The sequence below is a fragment of the Odontesthes bonariensis genome, chromosome 3 (genome assembly GCF_027942865.1).
Source record: "Odontesthes bonariensis isolate fOdoBon6 chromosome 3, fOdoBon6.hap1, whole genome shotgun sequence".
NCBI lineage: Eukaryota > Metazoa > Chordata > Actinopteri > Atheriniformes > Atherinopsidae > Odontesthes > Odontesthes bonariensis.
This window is the reverse complement of record NC_134508.1, coordinates 30,451,059-30,473,568: the sequence shown is the minus strand read 5'-3', so window position 1 is coordinate 30,473,568 and position 22,510 is coordinate 30,451,059. Positions and strand designations below refer to the sequence as shown.

The 22,510-nt window shown below is 37.8% G+C and overlaps 1 protein-coding gene across 2 annotated transcripts in view; it reads right to left on the bottom strand.

The window, feature by feature from the left end:
* Nucleotides 1–12,550: 12,550 nt before the first annotated feature.
* cdh22 (cadherin 22) overlaps nt 12,551–22,510 on the bottom strand; it is a 173,819-nt gene continuing 163,859 nt past the window's right edge. For both annotated transcript variants that reach the window (XM_075461520.1, XM_075461521.1), the window contains exons 12-14: nt 19,992–20,141; nt 19,550–19,651; nt 12,551–14,643 (exon numbers count right to left, since the gene is read on the bottom strand). In XM_075461520.1, the coding sequence (XP_075317635.1) occupies nt 14,099–14,643; nt 19,550–19,651; nt 19,992–20,141 (797 nt within the window). In that variant the 3' untranslated portion in view covers nt 12,551–14,098. The remainder of the gene's footprint in view (nt 14,644–19,549; nt 19,652–19,991; nt 20,142–22,510) is intronic.

Genomic DNA, 22,510 nt, shown 5'->3' with positions numbered 1-22,510 from the left:
TACATGAGCCAGGTCATTGAGAAAGTAATTGGCTTTTAGAGTTGGCTGATACTGCTCCACCATATCTGATGAGATTTATAATGTTGACTTACAGTACAAGACACTGAGGGTAATCACTGAGACAGTTTATCCTAAAGCTCCATCAGTCTCTCACCCTCTGACATTGGGGAAGGAGTGCAGTTGTTTAAGGGCAAAGCAGGTGTCAACCTAAATCAACTTGGAATGTTTCATGGATAAAAAAGGAGCCAAGTTATAGAAAAGAAAATTAAAGGTTTAATCTATTCAAATTAAATCCAGGGAAATCTAAGGCTTCATTCAAAATGCATTTTGTTGTCTTTCCTTCTGATCTCTTACTAATTCATCTTCAAGTCTCCCTCACTCGCTCTCTTCAGGTTTTAGCTGGAATTAAATTGATTTGCATAATGAAAGGAGATCAAATTTGCAGTACAGAAGTAAAATAGAAATGAAAAAGGACTTTCCTCTGAGGGCAGATGGGGTATGAGCCACAAGAGAAAGGGAGGGGTGAAAGAAAGAAACAATAAAATGCAATCTTACAGTTTCAATAAACCCATAATTCCAGCACGTACAAAAATACCCAGATAGGCGGTTCACATTATTTCATTCGACAAAGCTATAAAAGGCTCATTCAAAGCTGCAGTGAGCCTCACAAAACCACAAATTGTCTAATCACTAGGTTGAAAAAAAAGGGGGAATTAAAATGTCGCTAACCCTTGTGACAGCTTCCCCTTTCTAGGTGTTATTACTAATTACATAGCTATTATTATGGTAATGCAACCCTCAACAAAGAATCTCATCTAATCATTTTGTTAGTTTTTATATCTCTGTCCAGTATATCATTCTGAGGTGTTGCTTTTCATTCTGATACCTCGGGGTTATATCTTATTGTTGATAGAAACATAACACGGAAGAGGAACGTGGAACATGAAATGATATTCCATTTCTAATTCTGTCAACTATTTTTTTAGGATCTGAAAAAAAGAGGAATTGGTCTCTTGTACTTTGTTACATTATTATTTCAATAGTAAGACCAGCACCCACGCCCCCCCAAAAATATATTCATATATATTATTCTGTACCATTTGTCACATCAACATATTTCTAATAGACTTTTATTTTTAACCGAGTTGCCAGAATTAAGAGTTGTCATTTTATTTTTACAGAACCAATAAATACATATAATCTTACATTTACATTTGGTACAGTGGTTAATTCAATTCAATTAAATTCAGTTTATCTATATAGTGCCAAATCACAACAAATGTCATCTCAAAGCACTTCAAAGATTCAAGTAAATTGGAATCCAATTCATTGTAATTACAATCCAAAAAAGACAATTCAAAAACAATTTCCTAGCCAAGGAAAGCAACAGATTGCACTAAAACCTCTCTTTGGTCCAATACCCTGTCCTAGGCATATATGAGACCGTGGAAAGAAACAACTCCCTTTTAACAGGAAGAAACCTCTGGCAGAACCAGACTCAGGAAGGGTGGCTATCACTACTGAGAGTTAAAGGAATACATGATTCAACAGAGCTTGGACTCTTTGTCAGTTTGGCTACAGTGCTGAAAAGAAACCTGGGATTGTTATTTTTCTCTTCTATCAATGCTGAATAGTGAGCAGTTCTAGCTTTACGAAGAGCTTTGTCATATTTTATTAGACTATCTTTCTAGACTAATTGATGTCAGGTTTGGTGGTGGTGCGAGGCGTGGAAAGGACACAGATGCGGAATTCAAAAGGGCAAACTTGATTTATTTTCACAAAACGGTAAACACAAAGCGCGACTGAGCCGGATGACAAAAACTAGACTATGAAAAAACAAAACATGACTGACTGTGAGAAAACAAAAGACTTAGCTGGGCATGACATGACTTAACACTGTGACCATGAGTGACGATGAGGATCTGACAAAGTGGATGAGGAAACCTGGAAACCAAATACTGACGGAGTGACAGGTGAGTGAGTGCAGCTGAGGGGAAAAAAACAGGTGACGTGAATGAAGGTGATGGCAGAGCAAACAGAAACTATGGGGAAAACATGGTAAAACTAAATACTGGACCTGGACTAGAAAACTAAGGCATGAGAGAAAACTAAAACATGGCAAAACTAAAAACTAAACATGAACTAGAAAAACTTGAGACATGACAGAAAACTAAAGCATGGTAAAACTAAGAACTAAACAAGACCTAAAAACATGGCGAAAACCCCATGGACGTGACAATTGAGGCTCTTCTTGATGTTCTAAGAGGAACGCCATTGTCTCTCCAGCTTTCTTGCAGTCTGCTTTAAAGCACGCAGCTGTGAATTTTACCAAAGAGCCAGCCTCTTCTGACTGATTACCTTCCTTTTCAGAGGGGCAACATTGTCCTGTGTTGTGCACATTGAAATCGTAGTGCTGTCAACAAGAGAGTAAAATTTTGCTGGAGTAAAATTTATGTAGCTGTCTTCTGTAATATTTGCACGTGGCAGTGAAAAAAAAAACAATGATGAAATTATTTGGTTTGCTCTTCTCTTATAATGAGATGGTTCCTGGTTTGAACCTCAGCTGGCCATTTCTTTAAAATTTCCATGTTTCAAAGTCATGCTTTTTTATAGTAAAAGGTGACTCTAAATTGTCTGTAGGAGAGAATATGACTGTTAGTGGCTTTACTGTCTCTCTGTGTTAGTTGTGTGATGGACTTGTAGCTTTTCAAGAATGTACCCTGCTATTTTTATCGGCTTTTGTCCCCCAAAATGAAGCCAGCATCTCTCAAAATTGAGTAATTGTACTTGACAGAAAGCACTTGATTGAAACATAACTTGTGCCAATAGGAGCTTACATGTCTTTCCTACAGGCTATAATACAATAAGAAGAGGAATTGTTTGCCTCTCTTCTTCCATATATAGACGAGTCAGTTGCATGCAATCTTATCAGGGTACCTAGTTGGAAAATATGTTATTACATTTTCAGAAACCAAAATTATATTTGATCATTTTAATTGCCCAACCATTTCAGTTTTTGAAAGTTAAACAACACGCAACCCCCCCCCCTGCAAAATCAAACAAAAAACTTTTATCACAGGATTATGACTGTGGTCAAAGGTTCACTTTAAACATACCCTTGGTGAAAGCTGCATACATTTATTGTGGTAATGTGCACATGACATCTGCCATACTTGAGATTCGACTGTATAGAAATTGTAAGATATTACTATACTCCTCATAGACTTTCATCAAAATCTAATTTCACATCGCCATAACAATTTATATAACCGTGCCAAGTGTGCAGTAGCTGTGTGAAACATTACAATAATGGATGCAAGGAGCTTAAGATATCCCTTTTCAACCTGTTTGAGCTTATTGGGCATTCAGTGTTATATATTCAGGAGGGTTTAATGGTACTACAGTAAAAAATAATGGTTGTTTTCAACTAGAGAAAATGTGATCTCTCACTTAACCTGATGTATTTTGACATTTTAGAGGCTGTCAAAAAAAATCTCTAATATGTTTAGAGGCTGACCTTTGTGGGGGAGAAGGACTCCTGTGAACTGCCTCACTTCTGTCCCAACATAAGCATCTGTACTTCAAAGGTAAAATTCCACTCAACCTTGTTCCATGAGTGTTTACCTGCATGTTTTACACTGTATGAAATAACAAAAGTGAGAACATACCAAATCTAGGTAGAAAGGAACTTTCAGGAGGTTTCACACTAACCTTTTGAGGCCCTTTAGTATCTCACTATTTACTTTCACTGAACAACTTGTCCTTGTCTAAGTAAAAGATGTGCCTATTGTTTGGCCTCAGAACTAACCATACCTAGATTAGATCGTCTCTTATTAATGCAACTGCATGCGATCCGATCAGTGTTGTTTATAAAGCTTCCTTCTTATGTCCATTGTTGAAGTAGCCTCACTCAAGACCACAGACTTTTTATTGAGATGACCTCACAACCTCTTCTCCCCATGAATAGCGATTAATCATCACAGTATTAAAGACATGGTTGGTAATCCTGTTCAGAAACACATTTTGTAATACTGGGTGAAATGGTCAGTCTATCCTGAGAGAAATCTATACAAGATGTATTTAGAAAAAGGGACGAAAATAATCAGACCTCTGTGGCAGCTGCAGGACCGCTGATCTCGGATTGGGGCGCCTACAAAAAACCAATCAGATGCCTCTGCTTTCTGCCTACGCCCCCCTCTGTCGGCTCCCTGCTCCGTGTGCGCACGCGGTTCTACCGGCTTTGGATGAAGCACTGACGGAATGGGGAGGGGGGGGTGGAGCTTAGAGGAGGGGCCACTTTCGAATCTTGCTAGCTCTCTTGCTAGCTCTCTAGGATTACCTACCATAGCTTTAATGATATCCCTATTTATGGCAACATTCTTTAAACAATGCTTATTCATTTAAAACAAAACGACTTCATCGTCAAACATCTGTTGTGCCTGGCAAGCACATCAAACTGGCAACACAAGCCTTTTTTTTATCTTTGCTCAACATGGTCTCCAGAAAGATAGTAAAAAATGTACATTGAGATATGTAAAAAATACACGGAGCAATTTTACATCAACGGTTCATACATTTTACAATTCTATGTTTTGGTTCCAATGTTCCTATCGTGCTTCTGAAGACATTTCCAAATGCTAACATTTGCACCATCATGATATTTTCAGTTGCCATGATTATTCAAGACAACAAAATGCCTTTTGAATTAAATTGATAAAAAAATACTTAATTTTTTCCCCCAAAAAAATATAATGTTGCAATTTTTTCATTTTCTGCTCAACAATCATTATAAGCTTTCATAGATTACATAGTCAGTTAAGATAAATGGGTTAATACACATTTAGTACTCACTCATGAAAGTAAATATGGTCCAGAACATAAAAAACTGGATGATTAAGAAATTCTCCCAAAACCACAGGCATGGAAGTGACCTTTTGAAAAACAAAGTACTACCCTCGTCTTTGGCAAGTCTGGTACCTTGTCTTTTTTTAGGGGACAATTGATTCAACAGGGCCAAGACATTTGAGGGAAAACACCTCCTCTTACAATGGTGTATTTATGCTCCGAATGTACTTCTTACTATTAGATAGAGGCTAATACAGTATGGCACGAGACTCAATTTCCTTCCTTGCGGGAAAAGAAGCTCCTGCTTCAAACACCTTCCAGTTGGGAGATCAACTTCCTGGGCACCCATTAATTTATCCATAAATCTTCTTTATGAGTAGCACTGATGAAGTGCTACACGCTTAACAAGGCAACATTTCACAGGTTATGTTACATGTTGCCAAGGAGACATGCTGGGTTACAAGGTGGTGTTTTAATGGCTGGATTAAATGATATTAGTATGTACCCTGTGTTGCAGGCACTGGATCAGAATCTGTGGGACCCTGCCGCATGGGGCTTGAAGGGCAAGCAAAAGAAGGTTTTTGGTGTGCATCATATGACATCAAACATCTGTCTTCAGTTTTTCAAAGTGGCAGTTTATTCCACGTTACATTTTAAAGGCTCCTGCCTCAAGGAAATTCCTGTTAAGCACCAAGGGATATTTTTATTCTTATTATGTGTTTTTTAGGGTAGATGTCAGCTTAGTGTAATGATGGTCTCAGGGAGGGAAATATCATCTGACAGTGATGGGTGACGTTTAAAGAACACAAGGCCAAATGCAGGGCTTCAAGGGCATCCATAAAGAAGTGACAGTATATCAGGCCACCGTCTATGTTAACTTGTTATTTTGCTGGTTTGTCATGAATAAAGAGGAGAAATTTTATTTTTATTGACCACGCTGTTTGTCTGTCTAAAGAATTATGTTGGTTCATATTTTACCTTTTGGTAATCCACAACTTCCTACCCTCAGCCTAAGAACCTCATGTTCTCTGCCACCATGTGACATTTAGCTGTGGATTGTGAGGAATAAGCACTTATAATTATGTGTGATGTATTTAACACGAAACCATATTTTTTCCTTAACCTTTAGCAAGTTTTTTTTATTTCTTAACCTAAATGAGGTTTTTAATTTTCAAAACCAAACCTACTGGCTTTGGGGTTGAAAATAACCAAAGAAAAGACATAAAAAAAAAGATGATAATGAGACTATGATGGAAAAAAATGCTTTCCTGTGGAAGCCGAACACATTTTATGAGCATGAAAGTGGATGTTTTAGCTGGACACCACCTTGCCCCCTACTAAGAGTTTATATGTTGTTATGATAAAGCCAATGACTGCCTGTGGTCATTCATGTGTCCAAAAAATGTTAAATTGCCACATAAGGAGTCAGACATTGAACACGATAAAATGATATTCAGTATGTAAGATACCACTTTCGTTCATCACAGCGTGGTGTTTTAAAGTATCATTGAATTTCTCTAAAGCAGATTTTCAACATTTAAATTAAGTAGCTTTCTTTATGTAAGATTTTCCAAGATCAGATCTCACACAATCCTTTACAATAACAAGTAAAAGGCAGGTCCTGCAGGTGCTCCTGATGATTCTTCTTCTGGTTTCCCCACAGAGGCTGTAGGATATTTTATGTTTCGTCCTTCTACAGATGTAGCAGCTGGTTGTCTGGTTTTGTCTTGTTTTTCTTATCATCTTCTCATATAATTTCATTGTATCTCCGTCTCATTTTCCTTTCTTTTTCTTTGCTCTCTCTTTTCCTTTTGTACCCTGTGTCAAGTTCAGCATGAATATGTATAAGTATTTTAACAAAAATAAATAAATAAGCAGTACTTAGGCCTCAAGGGGAGTTTTATATTCATAAAGGCTCCTTTCGGACACAACATGGTATTCAGATTATTATTCTGCTTGTGATGATGCTGGACAGGACAAGGTAACAAATAAATAAATAAATAAATAAAAGGCAAGGCAAATGAAAACAATTTACAAATAATAAATAAAAGAGAGATATCGAAATTGTGTAAACACAACTCACAGCTAAGTCTAGAATGAAGGCCTCTTAAAAAGGTATCCATTCTGTCTAGCAAAAGTTAAGTTAAGCAACCAGCAAGACACAACAAACTGTGATCCAAAGACCTCAGAGACCTGCTGGTGATGGACGGTTGAATCAAGTCTCTGATGGAGGCAGCTGCCTGACCATGCATAGCTCTGACAGTAATCACAAGAATCATGAATTCAATTATCAGTCTAATAGGGAGCAGTGTAGAGAGTTGAAGAGTGGAGTAACATGAGACCTCTTTACAGACCCTGTCAAAAGCTTAGGAACAAACAACCCACAGCTGATTTACCAAGATAAATGAGCAGATAAGCACAATAGCTGGAAGGAATGAAATAAGAGCATGTATAATCACCTCCATATTCAATGGGCCTGAGCTTAGCGATTATTCCTGAGTTGTAAAAACAGGAATAAGTCAAGAACTCCACTGTACATGCTGAAACAGAGCCGATGATGGACAAGGTCAACACCATGATTTCATTTCAAATACAGGGTTTTCACGGACAAAGAAAATGACACAATCCTTTCCTGTCACCTCAGGCAAAACTTTGACAAAAGCACAGAGGACAATTTTGAAGGTTAAAAAGTATCATATAAATAGTTATAACTGAAGATGATCTGCATAACAGAGCTATATGCATTTAGATCACCTTTAAATGTGCAATATTGGGGTGCTTAAGTCTGGATAGGACATTGATCAGACCTTTGGGACTCATCCCACAATGCAGCTGCTTATGAAGAGGCTTGAATACAAACAGTGACTGAAAGAGTCCGTGAGACAGGAGGAGATCCACATGGCTTATCTTGAGATACTCGCCTGCTGCCCAAGTGTGCTGATTATGAAACTGCTGTTCAAAGATTAAACGGCTCCACAAAGACCCAACAGTACCAAAAACGGAGCATTCTTCCTCATCAACATGCATATGTAGGTAAAATAAGTCTTTGAGGTGCTATTCTCATTTTGTGACATCTACTGAAACCAGAGAAATTTTAAAATCTGTTTAAAAGAATTCTATAGAACTTCCCCTATTAAAAGCAGCCTTGATATTGGTCTTTTTTAGCAAAGGAAATTAACTTTTTCAGAGGCGTTTCAATAACAGTATGGTTGAATATGAAAATGGGCAGCTGTAGACCAGGAGGAAGAGTGGTTGTCTGCGAATCAGGTGGTCAATCTCCAGACCACATGTTGAAGTGCAAGACACTGAACCCAACATAGCCTTCAATGCAGCCATCGATGTGCGATAGAGAAAAAGTGTTACACAGCCTGTAAGGCTTTATAGACTAACAAGTGCTGCATGACTATGGATGAAGCGTGCATAGGAGAATGTGACTTGTTGTTTAAAAACGATATCAGTCGTCAACTAGACTAGAAAAGTTGCCTTTATATATAAATAAAGGTAATTTACCATTTAAGATATTAAGAAAATTATCCATAGGAATCCATAAAAAACATCCAGTGTCGTTGATTGATATTGAGAGGAGAGGGGAAGATAGTAAGAGACGACATGTGCTCCAAGATTCTTGATATTATCACATAATTAGCGAATGTAACTAATCTTCACTCTCGAACACTTTTTGATTACACAAGCTTCAGCATTTTTTTGAGATGAAGCAACTCATTTAAACATCATCAGTTCCAGGGTTAGGGTAAAACATATCTTCTCACAGTACATTGCATGAAATGACAGAAAAAAATACAAACATTTGTACTATAGCTTGATGAGCAATAATTACGCCCGTTTATGAGACCAGGCTGGTGTGTAGGATGTCATGGCATCTTGCATTTAAGTTGCAGACTGCTCCTTGCCTCTCCCTCCTGCAACCCTGTAGGAAAAATTACATTGGCTGCAAAAAAATGTGACAGGGCTGCTTTAGTGCCAGTGTTTGTTTTAGCTATTCTTGGCTAATGTAGAAACATTATGGTGCATCATAGCAGACTGTGGGTGCAAGCACACCTGCTGTCTGTAGATAGAAAACTAAGAATTTATAGGATTTATCATGTTTATGCTCAGTTGAGTCACAAACGTCCTTGGTTTTGCAGGGAGAAGCAGTGAGAACAATACTGTGTGTTTTTCTGAATATTTTGTTTAGCACATTAGCTGTGACATTTTAAGCATTCAGTCATGTTTCTATTCGTGAAGTTAAAGCTGTGAAATAATGCACTTCACAGCACCCACACTAGTTGCACGTCAAGAGACTAACTATATGGCACCAGTGTTCCCTATGCTGTAGACTGAGTTATTAGTGAGATGTCCTCCTTTATCTAAAGTAACAGAGATGCTGGGGTGACACACTCAAATGTAGTAATACACAGGCAGTGTCAAATCAATTGTCTGGTACACTGCCATTGTGCAATGACTTATAGATGAGTCAACATTGAGTCCTGTATCAGGTCAACACACTTTAAATTCTCTGCTCCGAAGCAAACTGCAGGAACAGCTTTTAGAAAAATCTCAATCTTCCACAATATCTTCAAAGAAGAATGTATTTTGTGTAACTTACAAATGTACTTATAACCACATGCTCCCAAAGTAAGCCAAATTAAAACAACTCTTAGATGAGTAAAACATTTACAATTTACAATAGGTATGAATATGAAAGACTTAGATAAGGTTGTTGCGGGCAATAAATCTTCAGGCTGTAGCACAACAAATATTAATTAACAATCGAAAAGGTTGATTCAGAGCTCTGTTTTCAATATGCCTGTTTCACTGTGTTGATCAAACAAATAAGTACAGGCAAAGAGTCAGTTCATAGTTCCTTTCAGTCACACACTCCAATCCTATCATTCACAATTGCTTTATAACTGAGGCAGCGTTCATTCATTCTGTCTGTTGTGTGCTCAAAACAACACTCCATCACTGGCTATTACAGTTCTGCAACATATCTCCTCCACCTTCCCAGCCTCTGCCTGCATTAGCTAATTGTTTTCTTTGTTCATATTGTGTTTATTTAAATGTGGTTGGTTGCTTGACTGTATGTCTATAAGGCCTCTGACTCCAAGAAATCGTTCGTCATATAATTTCTCCACACCATCTTGTAACGTCATGTTTCTTCTATCTGCATTTCTGCCTGCATTGCAAAGACTGAAGAGAACACTTTGTAGCATACTTAGAGAAATTAAACACATCTGGAATGAAAAAAAAAGACAAAAACTGTTATAATGCAAACATTTGACATGCAGAGCATAGCACTTCAAAACCATCTTATATTATCAAGCTTTTAAGTTCAAATAGCAACCATACACGGAAGCCAACAAACCCGAAGAAGAAAACAACAAGTGGAAGAAGCTTGCACAACTATCGATTCTTTGTGGTATTAGCCGTATTCACTTGGCAGCATCAGAAGAAGTTGAGTTCAAAAGTGGAGGAACATGTAAGTAACATTATCTGATCACAATATCTAAAGCCCTATTTTGTCCGGCTTGTCAAGGAGCTCAAAAGCAATAGCTGAATCAATATTATCCTAATGTCTTATGTTATTTGGCGGTGGTAGTACTGCCTCAAGGTGGAAATGTGTTCTTTGAATTATCTGGTGTGGTGTTTTGTGTGGAGTTTGCATTTTATGTTCCTGTTTGAGTTTCTTTTAGGTGCTTTGGTTCCTTCCTCCAGCCCAAAGCCTTAGTAGTTTAGCTGAGGAGGATTTTTTTAAAGAGACCACATCATGCTTTTTTTGTTTTTTCTCTTTACATCAGTGAGTTATGAGCCTCTTTGTGTGCAATACAAATGAAAAGTTGTATAATGCCTGCCAAGGTGCAATAAAAAAAAATGATCATCTGTCCTTAATCCAATATTGTGGTTTTTTTTGTATCATACATTAGAGCATGTAAACTTATCTAGACCTTCAAATGAGTAGAAAATGGATATTATTTTGAATTCTTTAACTTTTCCATCGGTCAGTAATAATCCCTGTGACAAGTGAGGGGCTTGTTCTGGATGTGGTTTGCTTTAAACTCTAGAAAAATACTCCTGCTCCGCTGCAGCCTTCAATGAAGTAAGTGGTTTAGAAACTGTATGCATGTTGTGATTTGATGCTCTTATCCCCATTGTCACCTCATCTTAGTTTCGTGGATGTTTTTACTTGCAGGCTTGTTTAATTTTATTTTGAGTTTTAAAAGTACCCTAGAAATGAATTGTACTTTTGTTTCTAATTCCTTTCTTTGAAAAAAATTTATTAAATAAACAAACTGAGCACATTTTTGAAGGCCTAGGTAATGTACTGACACCAGAACAACCACAACAAAGATGTCATTTTCATTATTCGAGCATTGAATAGAATACTTGTCAGGTCATTGGAAAGGTGTCATTTCAGAAATAAAAAACACACTCTACGATTCTCTACCTGAGTGCAGTTTTTGTTAAGAGTCATTGGTCATGTAAGTATAATAGTCATTTTATTATTTCAGCTGGTCAGAGAGCCGCATTTGCTTCACTGTGTAAGCTAAGTCTGTTAATGCAGTCTATTTTAGCTAAATGGATTTGTTATTACCAAGCTGAAGGTGAAAGCATTGTTTTTAGTTTGTCCAGGAATTAAATAGGTAACGATATTCAGCTTTTAGAAACATGTTTAATATTTTCTGCAGTTTGCATTTACACTTCCCCCACTATGTTTAATCAATTGTCATTACGATGTCAAGTACGAAGACAAGAGAAGATTTAATGTGCTCACAGCTATCCTCCAGAGAACTGCCAATCACCTAACATCTATCTGCATAACAAATAGTTGGCCTCTCTTTGCCCTTGATGGGGGGGAAATGTCCTGATTGATGGAAATACATTCATATGTACACATGTGGAGGTCATCACTAAGGAGTGACATTTTCTTTGACAGTGATGGAAGATGAACGAGAGACTCATTTGGTGGGAAGGTACTGAAGAACAGGAATAACCGGGGAGATTTTGCCCACTGAATGCAACATGTGATTTCACAGATTTAGTCACATGACCTGTGATTATCTTGGTAACATGGAGTTGTGCAGCGTTTCAGTTAAGGTACATATTTTTATCCAATCCTCTCTATATGACTATGAATACCAACCTTATGCTGACCTACTTGGTGTATTTCCATCTAGACCATGACATTTGTTTGTAAGTTAGCAAACGCTGTTAGGCTAAAAGCTATGATTAATAATGGATGGCTAAACCACTCTTTTCCAAAGATACATAAATAAGTCCACTGATGTGGCACAGCTCAGCACAGTATGATAAAGACAGAAAAGCAAAATATGAATCTAATTGCAAAATAAATCTGAGCTTCTTCAATAATACTTAAATGTTCTACATACTTTTCCATATTAGATTCCCAAGTTATAGAAGTTATAGAAAGTTATAGAAGTTATAGAAGCAGTAATAGTTCATTCTTATCTCACAGTTCACTAGATGTTCTCAGTTAAGAAATAAAGTGGACCTTTGACTGACAGAGAGAAGGCCAGTGAATGTGAATCTCATCTACTGTTGTGTTGTCTGTTTCAACAACTGATGAAAGCAACTTCATATGCGTCAGTTTTCTTTGACTATTACAATTGCTGTGATCTGGCAGAAGCCACGAATGAGAATCCTGGGAGGGGAGGCTTTGTTTGGCTGTGATATGTCATATGATGTGTTTGTTTTTACCTACGGCTCTTCTCTAAATCTATTCCTGGTGTAAACCAATACTATCTCTGCAATTATTCATAATACAGGAATCATCTTCAACAAACAATTGACAAACAATAATTAGCAACATGGGTACTCGGTTTGCTTTGTCTATGGGATCTCATTTGCAGAGCAATTCACTGAGTAATTTAGACTTTTGCACACAGTGTGATTTACCAAAAAATTCAATATTTATTGGTCTTATTTTTTCTTCTTCTTTTTTTTTTTGTGTTCCATACATTTGCAAGTTAAGATCAACATGGATTAGGTTGGGATATCAGGTGGGAGTGACCAGTCCATTCATCATGTGTTATCCCACAAAACCTCCCCCAACTAAATAGACACAACCATTATGCAGGGACTATTTCTCCAATCTTTCCACAAAGGAAATAAATTATCAAAAGCAAAATCAAACATCTCAGGATATAAAATGAATTCAACATATTGTACACATTCACACACACACAAAAAAAAAACTAGAATACATATTGGCTTCCTGTGGCACAAAGCTGGCCACCAGCCAACCCCATAAAACAGTAATTTTGTTCATTATAATTCACTGTTGCGGTTTGTGCCTTATTGCCTTACAAATGGCTGTGGAGAGGGTATGAAAGGACACGGTTTCCACGCAGTTGTCCACAGTATGACCCCCAGAACCTCCTTTTTCTAATTCACCACAACTCAGCAAAAGTACGTCAGTCTCAGCTATTCAGACTGAACTGGCAGTTTCTTTCAGCTGCTGTTCTTTTGTTCCCCTTTTCTCTATGCTTTTCTTCTCTCCGTCTTGAGTTGGTTATTTTACAAAAGTGGCAATAGAAAATAAATACAAATATTTTCAACAATGTAATTTATATATGACCAATATGTCACATCCTCAGTGTTTTATGTAGTCCGCTGGCGCTGCAGTTCTCATTTCTTTCTGTAGTCTCCTCCTTTGTAGTGTCCTCTTCCCTCACTTTTTCCTTAGCATTTCAGCAGAGTTCACTGTTGCAGTCAACGTAGAGATCAAATAAATAAATAAATTAACTTTTAATTAAATCAAATAAATACATGAGAATTTTCTCTTAAATAAGTGGATGTTTTTTTTCCAGACAATTTGCCTTTATGGATGAATCCTGCCAAAGTGATGCTAATATTCTCAACTCTGGAATCAGTCTCATAGCTTCAAATAAAAGTTTTCATTTTGAGAGACAAATTCTCCCTTCCCACATTTCTGAATGGCAGTTTTGGATATCTTTTACCCGCTCCTTTTCCTAGTACAATTACAACAGTAATACTCTCAGACTGAAGCAAGACTCAAAAACAGAAGTGAAAGAAAGAGAAAAATCAAAGATTGCTCAAAGCAGTTCAAAGTCTGCAACTAGGATTTTTCAAAAGGAGATAAGAAGGTGGTACTCTGGTTTTAATGAGTACACAGTGATGGCTCTGAAGATCTCAGAAGAGCGCCACAGGGTGAGAAGAAGTAGAGGGAGAACGAGTGAGTGTTTAACTGTCTCTCTGTTGAGGAGAAGCTGTGCTAGGAGCCTTCCTCTTCAAGGTTTCCTGGAGCATAGTAGCCCGCCAACTGCCTGAAGCGTGGTCCCCAGTCGCTGAGGTAGGAGAAATCCTGCTCCGAGGTGGTGGAGAGTGTGTGGATTGAACTGAGTGAAAGCGCAGGTGAACTGGTGCCTTCAAACGCATATGTCTGGAAGGAGTCATATGGAGGCACCGACAAGTCAGCGTCAGCCTGCTCCACCTTCTTTCGGATGTAGCCTTTGAAAAGAGAGAAGTCTGTTGCTGTTGCTGCTGCTGCTGCTGCTGCAGCTCCATCTGAACCCCCACCTATTCTGTTTGCTTGTATCCATTGTGGCAAGGAGCGGATGTCCGGGCCAGAGTCACAGCTCTTGGCCTCTGGGAAATCATAGAGGTTCCTCAAAGCACTCATATCATATGCCTGCGTGTCCTGCTCCCCTCCGCCCTCATCATTGTATTTGATGACGTTATCTCTCATGTCTTCTTCATCTTCTGCCATCCTCTGGCCCTTCCTGTGGCGTTTTAGGGTTAAGATCAGCAAGACAAGAACTGATGGAAAGAGAGCAAGAGAGAGAAAAGGAAATGACACAAGGAAAAAATGTTTAAATACGTGTAGGATAAATCAACAGGTCAGTAAAGAAAACTTTCATCACATGTTGCATCTTCACACAATGACACAAAGTACATTTTTTTTAGGATGAACTCAAAAAATATCTTCATATAAGAGCCAGGAGACAGACGGGTTCCTATTTAGTTCATTTTCTAAATTCTCAAAACATTAGACATGGTCGGACATACCCTTGACATGGATTAGGACTTTTATTCTTCTTTATTTTGTTGAAAAAAATGACAGCAAACCCAGATCCAAGGCAGATAAAAACTGCACTACAGAAAATAATTGCACTAAAATGTGCATGTCAAACATGAACAGCAATTGATGGATTTGCCAGAACTTTTTTCTCTGGAAAGTTTAGAACTACTTTCTTCCATTGTAACTTTCACCTCTCAGAAGATAATATATCATCAAGTTTTACATTTCAAATGCATGAGCATTGATTTTTCACAATTCTGATTGCCTTGCCCAGAAATATGATTCGAAAGACCTAATGGAGGCCCATCTGTATATCAATACTCATCCATGTCTAATGAAAACAAGACTTTGCGGTTCTTAAACTTGTATAAAAAAAGAAAACGATAAAAAAATCAGGTCTTATACAAGACAGAAATACACCAAAATCTTTTAAAGATGGAAAAAACAAGTGAGAAGGATCATTATAGACTAATGAGACAAGAGGAAAACAAAGGTCGTACGCACACATAAATCAATGAGGATTTAATTTTTGCTCAGACATTTTAATCACAGCCCATTTCTCTGATTAGACTTTGCTCGAACAGTGACCACCTGACTTCAACAACCCTCTTCATAGCTGCAGTGCCCCATCTAAAACTTCCACCAGATGTGTAACAACGCCAAATGTAATTTTCTTTGTGTTTTTACAGGCAGTTACTGATGAATAACATAAAATACACAAATTAAAGAGTGTGAGAATGATTAGGAAGAACTCCATCTGCAAAAGACGGATGCATATCAAGTCACTTTTTTGTCAAATACTTGAAGAATGTGGACATAGACTGATGTACAGTATTACATTAGAAAATAAATGTACTGTACAGTATATGTACAGTATACCATAAACACTCTCAAACAGGAACTCTTTTTACTGTGGCTAGGACTAATACTTTAGATTTGACAATTCCTATATAAAACCATTTACAAAAAAGAATGTACTTTCAGGAAAGTGAATGGTAAAAGCAAAACTGACTTAACATCAACATTTAACTGCATTTATAGGTTCTTGGCTAAAACAACAATTCTATGAAATGAAAGCGATACTGAATTCCTGTAACTTTTTTATGGCATGAATTTATAATCGTAATAAGTTAATTGATTCCTTGTTTCAGAAAAGCAATTTGCATGCACTGCTTACAAAGAGATCTCAACTGGTGCCACATTGTAGTAAATAATTACCTAACTGCTTTAAAAAAAAAAAAAGGATAGTTACCTTTTGGTAATTCTTGTAGATGCCAAGAAAATCAGGACATTGGTCATAGAATTACTCTTGTCATGAATAATTACAGTATAATGATAAGTGATAAATCAGTGGATGTTACTCATATGGAATTGTCAGCAGGACTTGTTTTTTAAGATGCCAGCTACTGACTATGTCCCCACATTATCAAAAATACAGCACCCTTTTCCTCCCTTAAGCAGGCACAGTGAGCAACTACTTTAAAGTGATGCAAGTAAGAAGACACTTAGATATATCATTAACAAGTAGGCACCATGAATCTTCTGGAACAGATAGCTCCTTGCCAAAAACAACAGTGAAGTCTACAGTGATTAAAAAAGACCATCAATTAAAATGGGGGCTGTGCTGACCCATCAGGATACACCTCCATACACTGTGAACATGAAATATGGCTTCACTGTTTCACGGTCAAACTAGATGATGTCAGACCTTCATGAACTGTGTACAGGAAATTAACACGTTAAAGCACATAGAGTACATTTTTTTTGGTATGCATGGAAAGAAGCCCTATGACAAATGAACCCTTTCCTAGGAGGACAGATGGAATAACGAAACACATTATTGTCCAAAACAAAGCACCAAAATGAAAAAGACAAAAAAATAACAATAGATTTATGTGTGCAAATGTTCTATTGTTGTTTCTAGTAATTGTCTTAATTTTGTATAGGCAGCCTAAAAGTAACTTATTGGGTGCCAACATTCATGTGCTCTTTGACTAGAGAGCCGTGCCAGACCAAAAAGCCTTGCTGATCTTGAATGAGGATTTCATACAGTATCTCTAAGTGATAATGGCGTTCTCCTCTAACATTGTTTGCTGGGCTCCACTGGGTAAGTGGTGTCTGTAACTATTGTGTTTATTCTTCTCCTCTATGAATGGGGTAAATTAATTGCCATGAGACTGAAGAAAAAGTCATGCTTTGTGGTAATCTGTAGCACACAGTGCCATGCATACTAAACAAGCACTAAGACAATTACTCTAAATTCCCGCTAATGAGAAGAGTAATAGGGGATGGAAAACTTGGCATTATGAGCTCCCTCCTTGGTGCAGATCAGTAAATTGTGTTAAATAGTGTGTGACATTATGTGGCATTCTGATGAAAAGGTGATCAGGTAACTTGACGTTTGACAAAATTTTCCTTACTGACGATTGTCACTATCTTTGAGGTATGCAGATGCTTACATTTCAAACCCCTGTAAACCTATTGAACAAGGTGATTAGAATAGCTTTGGAGATGTCCATAAAAACACTGTATACTTAATATACTTTTGCAGGAAGTATATGCACCTGTGTATACCTAACCCCTATACATACAAAGCTGATACCCATGTGTACAGATGTTGCAATGAATGTTCCTGACAAGACGGTTAATTTCCCCTTGGGCTGCGCTGGTTGCCCTCATGCGGGAGTTCATCACAAGCAGATGGGAGGTAATTGGAATAGATGCATGCAGATGCTGCAACGCGGTGGAATGGATTCATCACATCAGGACTATAAATGAACTGATGGAAGGACTGTTTGTTTGTAAGGTAATTAGGCAGAAATATGTTTTCATTTTCCTCATCATCCAGCGATTGATATAATAGAGGTGGTCCAGCCTCTGGAGGGAGATAGTGCTGGCCAGCTGGTTAGATGGTTATTGCGAGGGTGGAAGGGAGTGTATGAATTGTTTGTATATGTGTGAAAGAAATTGTACACACAATAACAGAGCACAAAGAAATCAGATTGCATCGAAGTTAAGAGGTGTGGAATGATTTGCCTCCGAGTCTTGATGTGGGCACAAGCACTTTTTGGGTGTGCATATGTGTTAAAGTAAGTAAGTGTTGGGCGTTAGGTGGCTGAAATGATGAGATTGATATTAGATGCTTCTGTCTCGTGTTTTTATTCACACCACATGATGGTTGTGAAAACGGAGCTCATACCCCTGATCCCGACTCCTGCAGCCCTGAGATTTCACTGTCACGATGACCAACAAATAGATGTTGCAACTGAGTCGTTCCTTTAGTGCTTTGATGAGGCGCACTGTCCATTTTCTAACATCAGAGTGCCATGGAATTGGCACAAATTACAATTACTGGCACCACTGGAATCAGCATGGCTTTTCAATATCAGACGAAAGATGAAAAACTACATCATGCATGTTTTATGTCATCACAGCCAATGTGAAAATTTTCAATTTTCAATGGAACTGTTTTCTGCTTAGGATCTTGCTTTCTGCTAGTTAAAAGTCCAAAGAACAGTTTTCAACTTGTGAAGGGGTGCCACCAAAACCGTGATGCCCTGCAAGCAGTTTTTTTATCGTGAGCAAGTTGCCTCATATTTGTACATAACATGTTTGTTGAGGCTTTTAAAACCATGCTGAATAAATCATGCTCTGCTTTTGAAGTTCACTGCAGTAGATGGCTTCGTTAATGGAGACATACTTTTAACAACACTCATTAGAGGAGCTCCTAAATAAAATTGGAGCAATGTTAGTCACAGGTAAAGATGCGTGGTGTCACTTCATCCATCACTCAGTGCCTGCACAATGTGAGATGTGTACAGGCACATGCGGGGGAGACAAAACACTGTGACAGCATTGCTGTCTCTCGTTATGAGTAAGGAGTGCGATGCAAAGACTTACGGCGAGGGGGGAGAGTGAAGAGAACTCATAAAATTTTCAAATATGGCAAAACCAAACATCTCTGGTAACTGAGGGAAGTGTGTGTACGTATGGATATGTTAGTGTGCGGATGTGTGTACAATTTAAGCTTGTTTGGAAAGCCTTGTCCATTTAAAGCCTCCCGTGTGGAGTGATGTAAGTGCTGAAGCAGCTCTTTTGACTGTTTGCACTCCCTAAGCTCCCTCCACTTCACTCCCATTCATTTCATCTCTGCACGTCTTCCATGGATCAAAGTGGCTTGATATCATTCATAAAACCAGGCAGCATCTGCACTCTTGTTTAAACAAAAGCTTTCTTCTCATAAAAGCAGAGACAAAATGTCCAACAGTAACACGAAAGAACAAAGACAAATAGATCTGGTTTTAATGTAATTCATCTTTTCTTATCTTTTTCTGCCAATGTATGTGCAATTTCGGTCGTGAAATATGTATAACTTGTAAAAATGGTCGATCCCTTAAAACCCATGTAGTTGGTTGCATGATTTTCTGTACAGAAGATTTTAAGTTGAGTCTATACATGCATCCCTCAAACTTTCTCTTTCTCAGGAACATCTCACTAATGAATGAGATATTCTTGGTGGACCTGCTGGAGTAGTTGAACTGAGTAATCAATTGTGCTTATCAATCCATTTATTACTCATGAATCAATGCATATATACATACAGTACAGTATAGTGTTTATTCATGAGTGCATTTATCTGCTTACCTATGAGGATGAGCATGCAGACCAGAAGTGCTATGAGTGCCCCAGGACTAAGAGCTGCACTCATTACATAGGCTGTTGCATTGCAGGACTCAATGGCTCCCTCTGTGTTATGAAAGGGAAAAAAAAGCATTCATTGAACAGATTTGACACCGGAGTTGAGTCAGTTCATTGGACAAGGACTAAGCACAGTGTTATGAAGAATAAAATCAGTAGTTCACAATGCTTTTCTTTTTTTTTCACAAGCCTGGAATCTATATAGAAGGCCATTTGTCTGCAGATATTGTGTCGTGACGTTGTTTTGCTTTCCATAAATTTAAGCTGATAAGAACTGTTTGCTAAGCAAAACCGTGACACAATGACCTTTTAATAGCACTGCTGCTGATGCAGAGGGTGACAGTGATGTTAATGTTTATAATGGTGCAGCTCCCACAATAGCTCTCACCTGTGTCACAGCCACAGACATGGATGGTCAGAGTGCCTGTGGAGCTGAGGGAAGGAGGCCCGCTGTCAACCACTAGAATAGGCAGGAAGTACACATTCTGTTCATGACGGTTAAAGCCTGACCTCTGGGTACGGATGCCAGCTGTGTTGTCTGTGTGGGTGGTGTGAGTTAGTTGGAGAGATGTTGAAGTCACAGAGACAAGATAAAAGACAGAATTAAACACAAGCGACTTCATGTTTGAAGAATAAAGCCTTTTTCGTCAACTCATTAACATCTGGTTTTTATGCAGTTGTAATAGCGTTGATAAATCTCCAAGCATTGAGCACTTTTATTCCCTTTCACTTTTTCTCTTCTGAACTGAGAGCAGATGATTTAAAACCAAAGGTGTTGATTATGTAGGAGGCTTTAACATTATTAAAATATACCGAAAAATCATAGTTTTCCAGACTTGACACTTGGCAGTGTAACATTGATAACAGTGAAAAAAACTTTGTGAGGAAATTGGAGAGTGCTCAATACCTGTAAAAAAGCAATTTCCTGCATTGCATAGATCAAGACTGCAGACAGAAGGTGCCCAGGTTGTCAAGTTCAACTTGGATTTACTAACATGTTTACTTTTCAGTCATTAACATTCATATGTTTTTTTTTCTAAAGCGAAGAAAAAACAGAGAGAAAATGAAAGTGAGAGCCACTGTTTGAAATTAAACTCCACTGGTGTGTATATGAGCTTTCTGCCAGAGACATAGATAAATGTAGCACAGAATACAGGATGAGGCTTTGACAAATAGAGTCAGAGTGGCTCGTGGGTAGACTTGCATAGAGGATAGAAAGTAATTCATCTCCCTGAACATACATCACTGTTATCCATGTCATCCTAGAACTCCTCTGGCACATGTAGAACAATTTTCATATTGCGGTTTATGTACAGGAATGTTACACCCTTCACTTTGTCCTTTTGACTTTTACACAGCCTTCTCTGTGTAAAAAAAGGTTACCACTAGACATGGAAATACATATAAATACACGTCTTACATACAACATTTTGAATCAAAACTAATAAACTTGAAGACTTAAAAATGTTTAATGTTGGAGCATAACTTCACTCAGTATGATTGTTTGCAAAGTTGAATTGACTTATGGTTAAAGTTCAACCTGCCATTTAACCGGACCACTGTCCTTGCCCCTTTATACACACACAGGAAGGGAATGAAGTTACTGACTGAAGTATGTCCAACGTTGCTCTGGACTGTCTGGGAAAACGTTCAAGGCATTCTGCCACTTCTAACTTTCTCTGTGGGAGATCATTGACATGTAAGAATAACTAAATTTATCACACAGACAATGTTTTTCAAGACACTTGAATGGTGTGCTGGTGACATGATGCCTCGGTTATAAAATTAGGATTATATTAGAGCAGAGAAACCATTTCAAAATGCTTTAGGGGACTGCAAGCTGAAACTTAGTTTTAACAGCTGATTCACAATTTTTGAAGCCTTTAGAAAATTATGTGGAGGAGAGCATCTTTATTGGGAATAAGATTGTATTACTATACACAGACTTTACTGTTTTTACAAATGGTACCAAGAGATGGAGCTTTGAAACATGAACAGAGAGCCTCGGTACATTTTGAGATCTTTGATTCTGTACAATTTCAGTTGGAGTAACACATTTACATACATTTTAAAAGCCAGGTGTTGGTCTGACTAACACAACTTCTTTTATTTTCTAATGTAATGTAAACGTGCTGACTGGACCTAAAGCAGCAGTCGGTGTTGTTTTCCTGATTTAGAGACACACATAAAGACAATTAGCACTCTAACACCGGGATCCCCAGCAGCTGCATCCCTGAGTGACGCTGGGCCACAAAACACGTGTTAGCGAGTCATGTAAGGTTTGACAAAAAAATAAATGAATAAATCGAAATCTAGGTAAGAAGAAAATAACAGCAGACATAAATTCTTCCACATTAGTATTATAAGCAGCATTGTTTCTGTAGCTGCACCTTAAATAGGCTAATGAGCAATCACATGGGCAAGATGTCCATAGGAATGAATTTAAGACCCATTTGTGAATGTTCAGGTGAATCGTGAAAAAACGATCAACTCCATAGAAATTATTGTAGGCTAAAAATTGAATTTTTCTTTTGAACATCTCTACCTGTATTCTAGATCAAAGTAAAAAGAGGATATCAAGCCACAGAACACTCAAACTACTAACATGGCGTGGTTGTCGCTCGCTGTTATCCCTCGACTGGACCGTCATTGGAGGGAAAGAGTTTCAGGGGTTCTGATTCTTTATTATTTGTGTTTCAGTATAACACAGCTGCCTGTATTATATTGAATTATATGTGCAGTTTTCCAAAGTATGGATCTTTCTACTGTCCCTAGTACATCCCTTTAGTGCACACTTTAGAGATGAGTCCTGCAGTGACATTCATAACAAAATTACTTCACAGTGTTTGGATCACACAAAATTCACAAAAATATTATGTTCTATCTTCATCTTTGTTCACTTATAAT